The sequence below is a fragment of the Chlorocebus sabaeus genome, chromosome 7 (assembly GCF_047675955.1).
Source record: "Chlorocebus sabaeus isolate Y175 chromosome 7, mChlSab1.0.hap1, whole genome shotgun sequence".
Classification (NCBI taxonomy): Eukaryota; Metazoa; Chordata; class Mammalia; order Primates; family Cercopithecidae; genus Chlorocebus; species Chlorocebus sabaeus.
In genome coordinates, this window is record NC_132910.1 from 12,784,836 (window position 1) to 12,801,117 (window position 16,282).

The following is a 16,282-nucleotide window of genomic DNA, read 5'->3' on the forward strand; positions in this document are numbered from 1 at the left end:
GAAATGGATGTCCCAGCAGTTCACCCTTCCTCCCCCTTTTTGTTCTATTTAGGTCCTCAATGGATTAGATGATGTCCACCCACATGGGTGAAGGCAGTCTTCTTTACTCATGTCTACTGATTCAAGTGCTAGCCTCTTCCAGAAACACCTTCACAGACGCACCTAGAAATGTTTGACCAACTATCAAGGCATCCCTAGCCCAGTCAAGTTGACAGAATTAGCCATCTCATCAGTATCCATAATGTATTTTTATATTAATGGATTTAGCCATTTATGATTTGAGAAGCTTCTGTGTACAGTATCTTTTTTTTTGGCAACGGAGTTTCACTCTTGTTTCCCAGGCTGGAGTGCAATGGCTTGATCTCAGCTCATCACCTCTGCCTTCCGGGTTCAAGCAATTCTCCTGCCTCAGCCTCCCGAGTAGCTGGGATTACAGGCATGCACCACCATGCCTGGCTAATTTTGTGTTTAGTAGAGAAGGGGTTTCTCCATGTCAGTGAGGCTGGTCTTGAACTCCTGACCTCAGGTGATCTGCCCGCCTCGCCCTCCCAAAGTGCTGGGATTACAGGCATGAGCCACCGCACCCGACCTCATGTACAGTATCTTATGGTATCTTGTCCACTCAGAGGCAAGCCAAAGAAATATTTAGCTCCATTTTATAACTTGATTTCCATTCCACTATTTTCATTGTACTGCAATGTGAGATTAACAATTCCACCCCAAGTATTTTGAGGTGTGGGAAGCTGGATATAAAAACACCATTAAAAACAACTCTTTTCAATGGCTTCCTAAGGTTGGCTGGGCTGAAATGGCAGTTTGTGGATGCTCCGTGGCACATTACACTGCCCCTTTCTTCATATTTTTAGAAATTAAATCAGCTGATGGCAATATTGAATTCCAGGTAATTTTCTTTTCTTTTCTTTTTTTTCTTTGAAACAGAGTTTTGCTCTTGTTGCCCAGGCTGAAGTGCAATGGCACAATCTCTGCTCACCACAACCTCTGCCTCCCAGGTTCAAATGATTCTCCTGCCTCAGCCTCCTGAGTAGCTGGGATTACACGAATGCGCCACCATGCCCGGCTAGTTTTTGTTATTTTTTAGTAGAGATGGGTTTCCCCATGTTGGTCAGGCTGGTCTCGACCTCCTGATCTCTCAGGTGATCCGCCTGCCTTGGCCTCTCAAAGTGCTGGGATTACAGGCATGAGCTACCATGCCCAGAGAATTCCAATTTTTATGGTGAATGAATTCCACTCATACTGTTCTTCAGTCTGCCCAACAGATATTACATAACACATTTGTGTGCCATGATGGGCCTTACATATATTGACTCATGTAATTCTCACAACTTTATGAGGTGGTATTAGTCCGATTTTCACACTTCATGAAATTGAGGCACAAAAGTATGTCAGGCCTCTGCTCAAACTGAGTAGTTTTCCTGTCATACTTCAGTGTGGCCTATAGGGCCTAAGTGATCTAGCCTTTTCTTATATTGTCTTCCACTCTCATCCTTGTTCACAGAGCTCCAGCAATTCTCATGTTTGGAGGTCCGCAAGGCAAAACTCAACTTTATTTCCCGTTCCCTTAGTATGGAAAGCTATTTCCCTATCTCTGTGTGTCTTGCTTTTACATCATTGCTCTGCTTTCCTCAAAAACTTTCCCCTCTTATCCCCATCACTGTCCTCATTTTGATTCTTTATACGCATTTATCCTTTCCTGATTTTATACTGTTTATCTTTTTATGGTTTGTTTTCCCCTCTAAAACATAAATTCCATGTAGGTGAGGGCTTTGTTCAGTCCTACTTTCCTAGGCCCTAGAATCAAACCAGTATTGGGTGAGTGGATACTGAATGAAGCTTTACCTAAGTGTTTTGTCTTTTAGTTAGTTTCAGTGGTTAAATCTCAGAAAGCTTAACAACAATTCTAAGCATGTCTTTATGATAAAAGGTTAAAAACTGTATTATTGGGATAATTTTTCTTTTTTTATTTATGTTTACCTACAAGTCTGTGGAAAGTATACTCAAAAGATAGCAGACCAGGTAGGCTTAAGTTACTTTTACAAAACAGTAGAAATACCTTCAACTATTTAGCACTGATGAACTTACAACTGAGGACATGTGGACTCTACTAAGAAACTAATGATGAAATTCATAATTGGGCATGGTGGCACATGCACCCAGCTACTCAAGAGGCTGCAGCTTGAGTCCAGGAGTTCAAGGCTGCAGGGAGCTATAATCATACCACTGTACTCCAGCCTGGGAGACAGTGAGGACTTGGCTCTTAAAAAAAAAAGGAAAAAAATTGATAATGACAATTTATAATGGTCAGTCCTATCTACCAGTCTAAATGAATGTTTAAAAATTTTCATATACTGCACAGAAGTAGATGCAGTCTTAATGCTAGGTAAGGGTAAACAAGCTGAAATAGCAGCCAGTGACTTCAGAGACCATGAAACCAAAGTTAATCTTCTAAGTCCTTTTAATTGTTCTTATAAACTAGCATAAGATACAAACTTAAGTAGTACACATGAGTTTTATAATTTACTAATCTCTGGCAGATAGCTAAGCATAGCACATCAGAGTGTAACACAGTGTGAGGGAAGTAAAGTATACAATGACATCTTCTATTCTGGACCTAAAATTCAATAGAGAAAGAACTACTTGTAGTCACTGTGGTTACAGAAGGTTTCATGGAGACATTGAAGATAAAGCTCTACTTAGTAACAAATAGGCCTTAAATGATAAAAATGTGGGCCTTCGAAGAACTAAAGATACCTATGTGTGGCAGTCCAGAAATTACGAGGAAAATGACTTCCCTTCATGGGTCACATCAGCAATTTTTTTTTTTCCCTTTTGAGACGGAGTCTCGCTCTGTTGCCCAGGTTGGAGCGCAGTGGTGTGATCTAGGCTCACTGCAACCTCCGCCTCCCGGGTTCAAGCAATTCTCATGCTTCAGCTTCCCGAGTAGCTGAGATTACAGGTGCCTGCCATCACGGCTGGCTAATTTTTGTATTTTTAATAGAGACAGGGTTTCACCATGTTGGCCAGGCTGGTCTCAAACTCCTGACCTCAAGTGATCTGCTTGCTTCAGCCTCCCAAAGTGCTGTGATCATAGGTGTGAGCCACTGCGCCCAGCTACCTCGTCAATTCTTAATCTATAAACCATGGATAGGCTTCGGGAGAACCCAAGAACCAATGACATCTGTTGGTAAGTTTTATGTGTGCAGTTTTCTACAGAGAGAGTCAACAGCATATATATTTCCAAAGAAGTCTGTGGTGCAAAAGAGTTAAAGAGTTTATTATGTTAGAAGTCCTTGGGCAATCAACTTGGAAAAGGGTAGATTGAGAATGGGGACTGTCTAGATCAGGATAATGTTGAATTTGACCCTCACTTGAGGCTTTTGTGCAGAGGATGAGAAAACGGCAATTTCAAGGGTTAATTAGAAATTAACACCAACATGACTTGATGAGTGAGATGTGAAATGTGAAAAAAACATCAATGATGAAATCAAGCTTCTGACTTGGCAGCAGTGAGCATACCAAGAGTTTCAGGCTTGGAAGATGAATAAAGTTGGGAGCATTCTGTTTTTTATGAGAGTGCCCATGGGAGGTACAGGGAGAAATGGACAGTTGAAAGTATAAGTCTAGCCAGGCACAGTGGCTCATGCCTGTAACCCTAGCACTTTGGGAGGCTGAGATAGGAGAATTACTTGGGTCCAGGAGTTTGAGACCAACCTGGGTGACATAGTGAGACCCCATCTCTACAAAAAATAGAATTAGCTCGGCATGGAGCTGCAAGATTATAGTCTCTGTTACTCGAGAGGCTGAGGTGGGAGAACTGCTTGAGCCCAGGAGGGAAGGCAGCAGTGAACTGAGATCACGCCACTGCACTCCAGCCTGGGCAACAGTAAGACCCTGTCTCGAAAAAAAAAAAAAAGAAAATACAAGTCTGGAAAAACATAGCTGGGAGTCAGTAATGCCAGTTTTAGCTGAGGGAGTTAAGATTATTCAATCAGTGTTAAGGAAGAAACTCAATAGTAGTGACCACCAATACTTAAGGAAAAAAGGATAAAATAAGAGGAATGATAAAGGCTGGCTGAAATATCTTGGTGTCTAACCTAAGAAAGGAGAGGTTAGGTGTTCATATTTATTAATATGGATCTAGAAAAGCATTTATTCACTAATATATTTTGTGTTCTCTAATTTAAAATTACCTTTTCATTTTGCTTGATTTTCCTTCAGCTAAATTAGAACTTTGTAGTTTTTCCCCTAAAAAATTCAATGGCATTCTCTGATTTTCTTGTCAGCCTGCTTCAAGGAAATCCATGTGTTCAAAATGCTTGCTCGCAGTTTGCTCCATACCAAATGGTTGTTTAATCCAAATATCTGAGCAGCAAATTGAGCTGATCCTTCTGGAGAAAGTATGGTTGAACAGCCAAGACCTATTGGTTCAGAAAGGAAAAGACAGAAAATTGAGCTCAATAAATAATGAAAATACAACCTCACAAAAAATTTTATACTCAGAGCAGTCCTGCCACAGAAAATAAAAAGCTACTGCATTATTCTAATCTAAAGTAGAATCTCTAGAAGAACTGTCTTTAATACTGGAGTGGTAAAGTGATAAGAGGAAAAGCAGTCAGTATTACCTGCCATGAAGAGACATTTTATATATATCATCTATCACCCTTCTTACAGAATTCACTTACAAAGAAACTTACCTTTTTGAAAGTTCTGTTCACATACACTATCCCTTTCAATCCCTGGCGAAGAGCAACTGAAGTAAAATAAGGGTCAAGGTAAGTGGCCAGAAGTACCTGTTCTTAGACAAACTTGAGCTATGTTGTTTTGATAATTTTCTAACTAATCTTTCTGTCTACATCTGAACTATTTTAACATTTTTAAGCAGTAAAAAAAATCAAATCCACAGAATAATTTTAGGAAATGTCAAGTTATAAATAAATAGTAATAAGATCCAAGACAGCAGAATAAGAAAGTAACATCCTAGGGGCCACATGTCTGCTCAGGCAGAGTGTCTTGAGGTGGTACTATTATGTCTAGTGTTTGCTAGCAGGGACTATATCCAAAAGCTCCATTTTCCCAATATTCTTGGAATTCATCAGGCTCTTTGACTACCATTATCCACAACAAGAACAGAGTCAAATACAAATCACAAGGCCAATTTACTAATTTGTATTAACACATTATTTTATGGAGCTCCACCCATTACTGTGTGGTATTGGTCAAGTTACTTCATGTTAATTTATTCTCCTCTTCTGTGAGAAGGGAATTGTAACTAGTAGCTACCTGATGTGACACTTCAATGAGTTAATAATATAAAGTGCTTAGAGCATTGCCTGGTACACAATATGTGCTCCAAGAATGTCAACCATTATTGTTAGCACACTGGGTAGAGTGCTCCACTCTAATAGTTGAAATAACCTGTGTCTCCTGCCTAGGACACCCTTTCTGGTAAAAGAATAGCTTAAATTGTAAAAAAAAAAAAAAAAGTTATCTAGTGAGCATGACATCAGAGATGAGAAATATGGGCAGTCTTCAGGATTTTACGCAGGTTACTGTAGAACTACTCCTCAAAAGATTCTAGTGATCATTATGTACAAGTATTCCAGATTATCTGTCACTCCTGAAACGGCACTACTATAAAAATTGCCAATTTTTTGCTCATCATGCTCCCCTTTTGTAAGAATCTATACAATTCTGGCATAAATTTAGTTACAGCTTTATTTGTAGCTGCCGATTTTTAGCTTCAGACATTTGTATAGTCACATCTTGTTAAAGATAGCTTAGGCTATCTTTAATTCTCAGAGCCTATAAAAACAGCAAAGGGAATAAAGGAAATAGGCATGAACACACAAGGCCAGATAACAGCAGTAACATTTTGGCAATTGAAAGGCAAATATAGTAGTAGCTAACTTAGCAGACCAAGAAAATGTAATCAAAATTAGCTGGGCGTGGTGGTGCATGCCTGTGATCTCAGCTACTTGGGAGGCTGAGGCAGGAGAATCGCTTGAACCTGGGAGGCAGAGGTTGCAGTGAGCTGAGATTGCGCAATTGCACTCCAGCCTGGGCAACGAGCAAAACTCCATCTTAAAAAAAAAAAAAAAAAGAAGAAAAAAAGAAAAAGAAAGAAAACTTAATCCTAAACTGAAAGGAGGGAAAGATAAGAAGCAACATGATTGACATTACAGAACTTCCCGAAAGGTTGACTGACTAAATTAGTGGCACTAGATACCTTTGGAAGGGAATAGGGACTAATAAGATGACCGACTCGAAGTCTAAGAAGCAGCTAGGCTCTCATATCTCCTTCTCCACTCCATCTACCCGAGTAACTGCCTCTTTAAAGCACTGTAGCAATTTTTTTTCTTTTTAAACATTATTTATTTTTTTCTGAGACAGGGTCTCGCTTTGTCATCCGGAGTGCAGTGGTGCCATCACAGCTCACTACTGCCTCAACTTCCCAGGCCCCAGTGATCCTCCCACCTTGGCTTCCCAAGTAGCTGGGACTACAGGAGTGTGCTACCATGCCTAGCTAATTTTTGTATTTATGGTAGAGACGGGGTGTTGCCAGGTTGCCTAGGCTGAGCTCAGGCAATCCACCAATCTCTGCCTCCCAAAGTGTTGGGATTATAGGCATGAGCCACCATACCAGACCTTTAATTTTTCTGAAGGTAAAACAGACTTCACAGTCTAGGTGTCTTTGAACCAGGGGACACCAGACACTTTTGTTCTCTGAGTAATTCTGGTCAACGCTTAAGAAAATACCTAGACATTAATGTGAGGGGTTATTTGAAGAACAATCACTACCAGATACACCCCACAGTGAAGCCCAATTTTGACACACACCACCCATTTGAAGTTTCCAATTGGTTTTTTATAGTACTCCACTCTTAAAAAAGCAAACAGCCAAGGATTACCAGACAGCTGAAGAAAGTAACTATATGCAACAGACTATAATCATCTTCTCCAGAGAACAAAAAAGAGCTCTTGGAAATTTAAAAACACACAAACACAAATGACAATAACAACAAAAGCCCAGAAAACAAAAACCAAAGGAAATACGAAAACATGGTGTAAAAAAAACCAGAGACAGTGGTTCCAGGCTGAGGTGGGAAGATTGCTTGAGCCCAGGAGTTCAGGACAAGCCTGGGCAACATACGAAGTGCCCATCTCTACAAAAAGTAAAAAAATTAGCCAGGTGTGATGGTGTGGGCCTGTAGTCGTAGCTACCTGGGAGGCTGAGGTGGGCGGATCACATGAGCCCAGGAATTTAAGGGTCCAGTGAGATATGATCACGCCACTGCGCTCCCACCTGGGCAACAGAGCAAGATCCTGTGTCAAAAAACAAAAACAAAAACACCTGTATCCAAAATGAAGGCCGGGTACAGTGGCTCACGCCTGTAACCTCAGCACTTTGGGAGGCCAGGGCAGATAGATCACCTGAGGTTAAGAGTTCAAGACCAGCCTGGCCAACATGGTGAAACCATGTCTCCGCTAAATATACAAAAATCAGCCGGGCGTGGTGGTGCACACCTATAATCCCAGGTACTTGGGAGGTTGAGGCACCAGAACCGCTTGAACCTGGGAGATGGAGGCTGCAGTAAAGCCGAGATTGTGCCATTGCACTCCAGCCTGGGCAACAGAGCCTGACTCCATCTCAAGGAGGAAAAAAGAAAGAAAAACTCAACGCAAGGGCTGGAATGTAAAATTGAGGAAATATTCCAGAGAGTATAGCAACAAGACAAACAAGTAGAATAGAAATCAAGGGAAGCCCAAATTTGAATAAATTCAAAAATGAGAGAAGAGAGAATATGGAGGGGTAAGAAAATTAAATAATTCAAGGAAAATGGGGACTAAGAAATTAGAATTTCAGATTAAAAGAGCCCACCGAAAGTCCATAATGCAAACAGACTCAGCACGTCACATCTGTGTAAAATTTAAGAACAATGAAAACAGACCAAAGATCCTGATAGTTTCCAGAGAGAAAATTCCTGAGAAACCTAGAATCAGACTGGTGGAAAAGCAATGGAGTCCTCAACTGTGGATGCTTGGAGACAGTGGAATAATAATGCTCCCAAAATTCCAAGGCAAAATGATTTTCAGCATAGGATTCTAATTTGATAATAAGTATAGGGCTTCAATATAAACATTTCAGATATACAAGGTATCAAAATTTACCTTTTGTATTCTTTTGCCCCTAAGTTCAAGAATGTACTCCAACAAAATAAAAATAAAACAAGTAAGGGGAAAACATGGGAGATCCAAGCCTAGAGAAAGGCAAAATGGGTCTCTAAAATGATGGTAAAGGGGGATCCTAAGACAACAGCAATACAGGATGCCTAGAGAAAAGCCAGTCCACTGGACCAGGTTGGAGGGCTCAAGGACTTGGTATACTTGACATGTATCAAGACTGGATATATACAGCTATGACAAAAGTTAGGGATTTCAGTAATAAAGCAAATCTGCTCCTACTGAAATAATATTGACCCTCATAAACTGCAGAACGTCAGATCATATCTTGGTCTATGATGAACAAACCACAACACGTGATCCAGTTCCATCAGCCAAAAGGGGACTTCCTTATGTTATTATCTTTTATCCCCAATTTTTTATTTTGAGACGGAGTCTCACTCTGTTGCCCAGTTTGGAGTCCAGTGGTGCAATCTTGACTCACCTCCGTCTCCCAGGTTCAAGTGAGTCTCCTACCTCAACCTCTGAGTAGCTGGGATTACAGGTGCTCACCACTATGCCCAGGTAATTTTTGTATTTTTAGTAGAGATGGGGTTTCACCATATTGGCCAGGCAAGTGTTGAACTCCTGACCTCAAGAGACCCAGCCTCCCAAAGTGCTGGGATGACAGGCATGAGCCACTGCACCCAGCCTTATCCCCAATATTTAAGAATAAAATTTTATTCTCTCTACAGAAGTAACATGATCACATTTACTTTAAAAAAAACTCAATACCATGAATTCTTGGGAAAAAAATATCCAAACTTGATTTTATTACAGATCTCACCATCAGTTTATAGAAAATATAGGGAATGGAAGAGCATGTTTACCACCACCTAGAAATGTAAGAAGCCAAATCCAAAACGTAGAAAATTCTATCGAAAAAATGAAAGGGAAGAAGGGAGGATGAATTGTTATGTATTAAAAAAATTAAGAGGTTATCAACTAAATGCAATATAAGGACTGCGGTGGATCTGAACAAACAGATGAGACAATTAGAAAACTTGGACACCAACTAAAAATTGTATCTTAAGAAATTACCACTACTCTTTCTTAGGTGTGAATATGGTATTGAAACTGTGTCCCCAGGAATTAAAAGACACCAACAACTAACAGAAATTCTTGAGTTTGCAGAATGGTAGATTAAACAATATGGCCAACTAGAGTCTGCACAGAACCAGCTGACTGATGTCACAGGCCCAATTTCCACCACATTTCATTCTAACTCCCCCAAATTTACACACATGATCCATGAAATAACACGAAGAGATAACTGCACATGCCCAAGGACTTTCTAGACCTCCCCTTTCCTTCCACCAATCACCTACTAATCCCAGAATCTATCCCCTAAACCTTTCCTAGTAAGATTACTGCCATAAAGCCAGCACAGGGGGACAGATTTGAGCTGGACTCATGTGTCCTTATTGGTCAACTTGAAAGAGGAAGCCTTTCTCAAAAACCTGGTGGCTTAGATAGTACCGGTTCCTAATGCATCAGAAGTGGGCCCCTTTTGTTCTGTAACAACATCATGATTATGATTTAAAAACTAGAGCCCGTATTACTTAAACGTGTAATTAAGTATAAATTACTATAACGTCTGAGTTCTGCTTTAAAATAATCCAGCAGGAGATGGCTGTAGACACAAGATGTTAATTGCTGAAGCTACGTCATGGGTACATGAGATTTTATTATGCTATTCTGTCTACTGTTGTGTATCTGTTAAATGCTTGTAATGAACAGTTTTTAAAAATTCAATGTGTCTTACCACTGGGCAGTCGAAGAGAAGACCACACATCCTGAGCTCCCCAGTCTGGTGTGAGGGGAGGACAGCTGATAACTGGATATGCAGTGTTCCCAGACATCACTGGTCCCAAACCATTACTTCTGCCTGCCACTGCCACAAATACAGTAGGAATGCCATCCCCTAGGGAAATAACAAGTTTATAATTATGCTAAACATTCAAAAGAGATTTAAAGACAGGGTTTTTTTTTGGCGGGGGGAGGTTTAAGGCCTATATGTTTTAATGACTTGAGGTCCTTGAATAGTCTTCTCTGAAAAAACATAAAAGACACTATTATTACACATATATCAAAATAGAAGGTTACTCTGCCATTTACTATAAGTCAAGTAATAAAGTAGCTGGAATAGGTTTGGCTGTTTTTGAGATCTACATTATAAAGGGGATAGCAGGGTGTTAGTGAGGGAATAGCTCATGGGCCTCTTCTATTGCTGCATAGGCTGGCCAAAGTGAAGAATGACACCATCTGAACAGGTGTCTTTCCTGACTGGGTGGTCCGTCAACCGGTGCAGGGAGACCAGTTAATATAGACCAGGGGTTTAGGGACACGTCCTGAAGTAAGAGTTGAAGGAAAGTTTAATTAATATAGTGTCCCCAAATTTTTAAGGCCCTTTGATATATTTTTTTAACATAATCTCTTAAGCAATTCATTCTTTGATAAATTTATAAATTATCCTTGTTTGTTTCCTAAAGCAGAGATTTCTAACCTAGAATCCAAAATTATATGTATTTGCAATTTTCTGAAAAGAGTTCTAGAATTCATTAGCTATCAAAGGAGTCTGAGTTCCCCCAACCTCCCACTCTTCCCAAATTAGTAACTACACTTCCATAGCAATGACCTGTAGATGAAATAATCAACTTTTTTTTTCAGTTGAGAAACATTTGGTTGTAAACCCAGGACTCCACTATTTTAGATCACTGCTATACCATTATTTTTTATGTACTGTATTCTGAAACTGTTCCTTAATTTCCTATCTGACTGCCTCCCAGGAAAGGGTGGCAATTAAAGATTCGCAGGAGAACCTGCTGTTTCAACCTCCCACCTCCTGTAACTGTGGGGGCCTATTTTCTATTGAAGCGTTATTAGAAGCAATGCTCCAGGGCCTTCTTACAAGGTAAGGATGGCAGAGGTTCTCATTATTCTAGTCTTTGTTTTCTTTTCATACTTGCATTTTTAATTCTTTCTCCCTGCTCCTTTCTTTTCTAAGCTCCTAGAGTACCTTAAGCTCTTTGGAGGTGAGCATTAAGAAAGAAAGCCCAGTAGTCGGCCGTGATGGCTCATGCCTGTAATCCCAGCACTTGGGGAGTCCAAGGTGGGTGGATCATGAGGTCAGGAGATCAAGACCATCCTGGCTAACATGGTGAAACCCTGTCTCTATTAAAAATACAAAAAATTAGCCGGGCGTGGTGGCGGACGCGTGTAGTCCCAGCTACTCAGGAGGCTGAGGCAGAAGAATGGCGTGAACCTGGGAGGTGTAGCTTGCAGTGAGCTGAGATGGCGCCACTGCAACTCCAGCTTGGGCGACAAAGCGAGATGCCGTCTCAAAAAAAAAAAGAAAAAAAGAAAGCCTAGTATATCATGTGTTTTTTCCCTTAGAAAAGTGACAAAGCTCTTTTTCAGCATTATTAGTCTAAAGTGTGTAATTTCTTTTAGCAAAATAAGAAATACCTGAAATGTCCATATTACTTGTGGTTTACCTTCATACTCAGCTTTAATCCTCAGGGTTTCATCTGGTCCTTTATGCGCAGATGTTATTCGAAGTTCACATGGAATGCCAAAATTTCCACAGGCCTTCTTGATTTTTTCACAGTGACCAAGATCAGAAGTAGAGCCCATCAACACTACAACCCTGCACTGACTTTCTGATTTCAAAAGCAACTGAAGAAAAAATACATGGATATGAAAAGAACATAAAAACAAAAATGAATAAATGAGCTAGAGTTTGTAGTGAAATTACATCTGGACACAATATTTTCTTTCTTAACAGATCAAATTTAAGACAGAGACAAACAGAACAAAAAGACAGCATCTATTTTTTAAAATAATCTTAATATATAAAGGAAAGTGGTCTTCATCATTAAGACTTAAAGAATTCAATTTTTATGAGACAAATTATGTTTATTTAAAATAAACAGTAAAGATACTCAAAATCTTTTAATTAATATTCAGGAAATTATAATACAAAATATTTCATCCTAAGACCTTTAGTGCACTTTGTTTAATGGATGCTTTTCTTTTCTAAGCTCCTAGAGTACCTTAAGCTCTTTGGAGGTGAGTATTAAGAAAGCCTAGTGGCCAGCAGTGATGGCTCACGCCTGTAATCCCAGCATTTTGGGAGGCCAAGGCACACTTCTGATTAGCCAAATCAGAAGTCATGTTTTAAGTCTTTGTAAGTTAATTGCTTGGAACTCAAAATATATATATATTCCTATGAGAATAATGTTCTCAAATGTGATTATGACCCTTGCATAATCACAAACCCCATTCAACTCCCAGAATTAGAGTAATACCATAAAACTTAAAGTAACATTTAAAGTCACACAGAGTTCCATCCATCCCATGCTAATAGAACTCTGAGTAGCTGTGGAGGTGAGTAGGAAATATAAGGTTTCTCCTGCGGGGTAGGGAGGAGACAGATTTCAGATTTCCCCAACAGGATCTGGGAGGTGTGTATTGGCCAGCTTAACAGCAAGGAGTTCCAGTATACTAGTAAGGATTGCCCAGCTGATACATTTCCTAAAAGTGTTCCTCACTTTTAAAGTCACTGAAAAGCCGGGCGCGGTGGCTCACGCCTGTAATCCCAGCACTTTGGGAGGCTGAGGCAGGCGGATCACGAGGTCAGGAGATCAAGACCATCCTGGCTAACACGGTGAAACCCCATCGCTACTAAAAATATAAAAAATTAGCTGGGCGTGGTGGCGGGCGCCTGTAATCCCAGCTACTCAGGAGGCTGAGCCAGGAGAATGGCGTGAACCTGGGAGGCGGAGCTTGCAGTGAGCCGAGATCGTGCCACTGCACTCCAGCCTGGGTGACAGGGCGAGACTGTGTCTCCAAAAAAAAACTAAATAAAACAAAGTCACTGAAGAGAAAAGCACTATACTCTCCCATTTTTTTCTTTTGAAACAAGATTTTCTTAGAAGAAAAACACATAATACATAATACAGTACAGTTTCACTATAGAAGGTTTACCTCCACTCTCTCTGCAACCCACTCAAAGTTTTTCTTTACCATTTGGAGCCCTTCAGGAGTTACTTCTTTGAGGTCCCGATAAGACTAGAAAATAAGATAGAAAGTTTAGAAAACAAGTATCTCTTGCTACCTGAAACTATCTGGTTTCTGAGTTTTGGGGAGGGATTATGAAGAGCTTGTATAGCAAGGGATACTTCTGAAAATGCATCTTTTCACTTCCTGAATTAAACTACAGAAAGTTCCAAAGTAAAGTATACTTTTATTTTCTCTTAAGTGTTTTCTGTACTAGCAACTACAATTAACTGCCTTGAAAATTTTTATATATTAAGTATAGAAAGGGTCTTGCTCTAATTTGGTTATTTTTTATTTTAAATACATGTGCAGAATGTGCAGGTTTGTTACATAGGTATACATGTGCCATGGTAGTTTGCTGCACCATCAACCTGTCATCTAGGTTTTAAGCCCCATATCTGTTAGGTATTTGTCCTAATGCTCTCCCTCCCATTGTTCCCCATCCTGCAAGAGGCCCCGGTGTGTGTTGTTCCCCTCCCTGTGTCCATGTGTTTTCAGTGTTCAACTCCCACTTATGAGCGTGAATATGTGATGTTTCGTTTTCTGTTCCTGTGTTAGTTTGCTGAGGATGATGGCTTCTAGCTTCATCCATTTCCCTGCAAAGGACATGATCTCATTCTTTTCTTTTTCTTTTTCTTTTTTTTTGAGACAGAGGTTCGCTCTATCAACCAGGCTGGAGCGCAGTGGCACGATCTTGGCTCACTGCAACCTCTGCCCCCTGGGTTGAAACAATTCTCTGCCTCAGCCTTCCGAGTAGCTGGGATTACAGGCGCCCACCACCATGCCCAGCTTATTTTATTTTATTTTATTTTATTTTTAGAGACAAGGTTTCACCATCTTGGCCAGGCAGGATGGTCTTGAACTCCTGACCCTGTGATCCACCCACCTTGGCCTCCCAGAGTGCTGGGATTACCGGGGTGAGCCACCGCGCCTGGCCAATCTCATTCTTTTTTATGGCTGCATAGTATTCCATGGTGTGCATGTACCACATTTTCTTTATCCAGTCTATCACTGATGGGCATTTAGGTTGGTTCCATGTCTTTGCTATTATAAATAGTGCTGCTCCTGTGCACGTGTCTTTACAGTAGAATGATTTATATTCCTTTGGGTGTATACCCAGTAATGGGATTGCTGGGTCAAATGGTATTTCTGGTTCTAGATCCTTGAGGAATCACCGCACTGTCTTCCACAATGGCTGAACTAATTTGCATTCCCACCAACAGTGTAGAAGTGTTCCTATTTCTTCACAGCCTCTCCAGCATCTGTTGTTTCCTGACTTTTTAATAGCAGCCATTCTGACTTGTGTGAGATGGTATCTCATTGAGGTTTAGGTTTGCATTTCACTAATGATCACTAATGATGAGCTTTTTTTCATGTTTGTTGGCTACATAAATGTCTTTTTTTGCGAAGTGTCTACTGTTTTTTATAGGAGCAGAAATGGAGCCTGGTAATATCCAGGAGACTTGGGATAGAGTCCCAGATCTGCCTGACTCTAGTAATTGTGAAGATACCCATTCTCTTAAGACCCTTAGTTTTCATTTAGCCAAAGATAGTACTTGCTGTTATTGTTGTGAGAAGGTTATTAAGGTAACAGATGACAAATTTGCTTTATAAATGTAAAGTATTATTCCTATTATTCTTATATTAAGATACCAGAGATATTTATCTTTAAAAATAAACAGCAATCAACAAAACGGGTTCCTATCATTAGGAACAATAATTTGCTTTTTCCCCTCATCTCTCCTTTCTCCTCTATCTCAGCTTGACCTCAAAAAGGATAAAAAACCTGACACATTCTCTACCTGTTTGTCTTTCTGTTGGCTTCGATCTCCTGATGGCCAGAGTCTCCAGGAATCATTGTCAATAACATCAGCAAGAACAATTTCTTTGGTGGTTACATCAACACCAAATTCAATCTGGAAACAGCATGTCAACAAAGTTTTCAAAAACTATTCTATGAAAGCATCTCTCAACTCTAACCTTTATTTTCAAATCCCATTGTTTTATCTGTACCTTCATATCAACCAGTGTACAATTCTGGGGCAACCAGGATTTCTCCAGTATTTCAAATATAGCCTGTGTAGCATGACTCATGATATCCACTTCAGTTTGGCCTATAACAAGTCCAGCGAAGCAAAGTTTTGCAGCAATCAGCTGTTCCTCAGACCACTGTGGGTCATTATTGGCATCATCCTGTGAATAAAGTATAGTAGCACAATTAACTTAAATCTAAAATTTTTAAACTTTTCAGAAAAGCCAACATCCTTTTCACCTTGAGCATGAACTACTTAGAAATTTTCAGCCACGGCTGGGCATAGTAGCTCACGCCTGTAATCCCAGTGCTTTGCGGGGGCTGAGGTGGGCGGATCACAAGGTCAGGAGTTCGAGACCAGCCCAGCCAACATGGTGAAACCCCGTCTACTAAAAATACAAAAAATTAGCTGGGTGTGGTGGTGCACACCGTAATCCCAGCTACTCAGGAGGCTAAGGCAGGAGAATCATTTAAACCCAGGAGGCAGAGGTTGCAGTGAGCTGAGAGGGCGCCACTGCACTCCAGCCTAGGCAACAGAGGGAGATTCCGTCTCAAAAAAAAAAAAAAAGAAAAAGAAAAGAAAAGAAAGAAATTTTGAGCCAAGTGCAATGGCTCACACTGTAGTCCTAGTAATTTAGGAGGCTGAGGCAGGAGGATTGCTTGAGCCTAGGAGTTCAAGAGCAGCCTGGGCAACAAAATGAGACATCTAAAGAAATTTTTTGTTTACGATACTCCTTAATTCAAAGCAATTATTACTCATTTTTTCTTTTTTTCCTAGTTAGCTCCTGCAAGTAGAAAAAACTATTACTCTTAATTTGTCTACTCTCAATACACTTTAAAATTCAAAGTATTTAAGTGAGTAACTTATTCTAGGTCACAAAGTATTTCAAAGAATTTAACCTCTATAAACGAATTTAAACAGAATTTAAGTTTGTGATTTTTGTTTTTCCT

The 16,282-nt window shown here is 40.1% G+C and overlaps 1 protein-coding gene across 5 annotated transcripts in view; it reads right to left on the reverse strand.

Moving 5' to 3' along the window:
• Positions 1–2,455: 2,455 nt before the first annotated feature.
• The window catches only part of PAICS (phosphoribosylaminoimidazole carboxylase and phosphoribosylaminoimidazolesuccinocarboxamide synthase), a 51,151-nt gene continuing 37,324 nt past the window's right edge, over positions 2,456–16,282 (reverse strand). For 3 of the 5 annotated variants that reach the window (XM_037989409.2, XM_073017354.1, XM_073017356.1), the window contains 6 exons: positions 15,313–15,492; positions 15,102–15,215; positions 13,228–13,311; positions 11,736–11,916; positions 10,004–10,162; positions 2,456–4,436 (listed from right to left, as the gene is read on the reverse strand). In XM_037989409.2, coding sequence (XP_037845337.2) covers positions 4,273–4,436; positions 10,004–10,162; positions 11,736–11,916; positions 13,228–13,311; positions 15,102–15,215; positions 15,313–15,492 — 882 coding nt within the window. In that variant the 3' untranslated portion in view covers positions 2,456–4,272. The remainder of the gene's footprint in view (positions 4,437–10,003; positions 10,163–11,735; positions 11,917–13,227; positions 13,312–15,101; positions 15,216–15,312; positions 15,493–16,282) is intronic. The other 2 variants (XR_012093342.1, XM_073017355.1) reach the window with 2 other exon arrangements.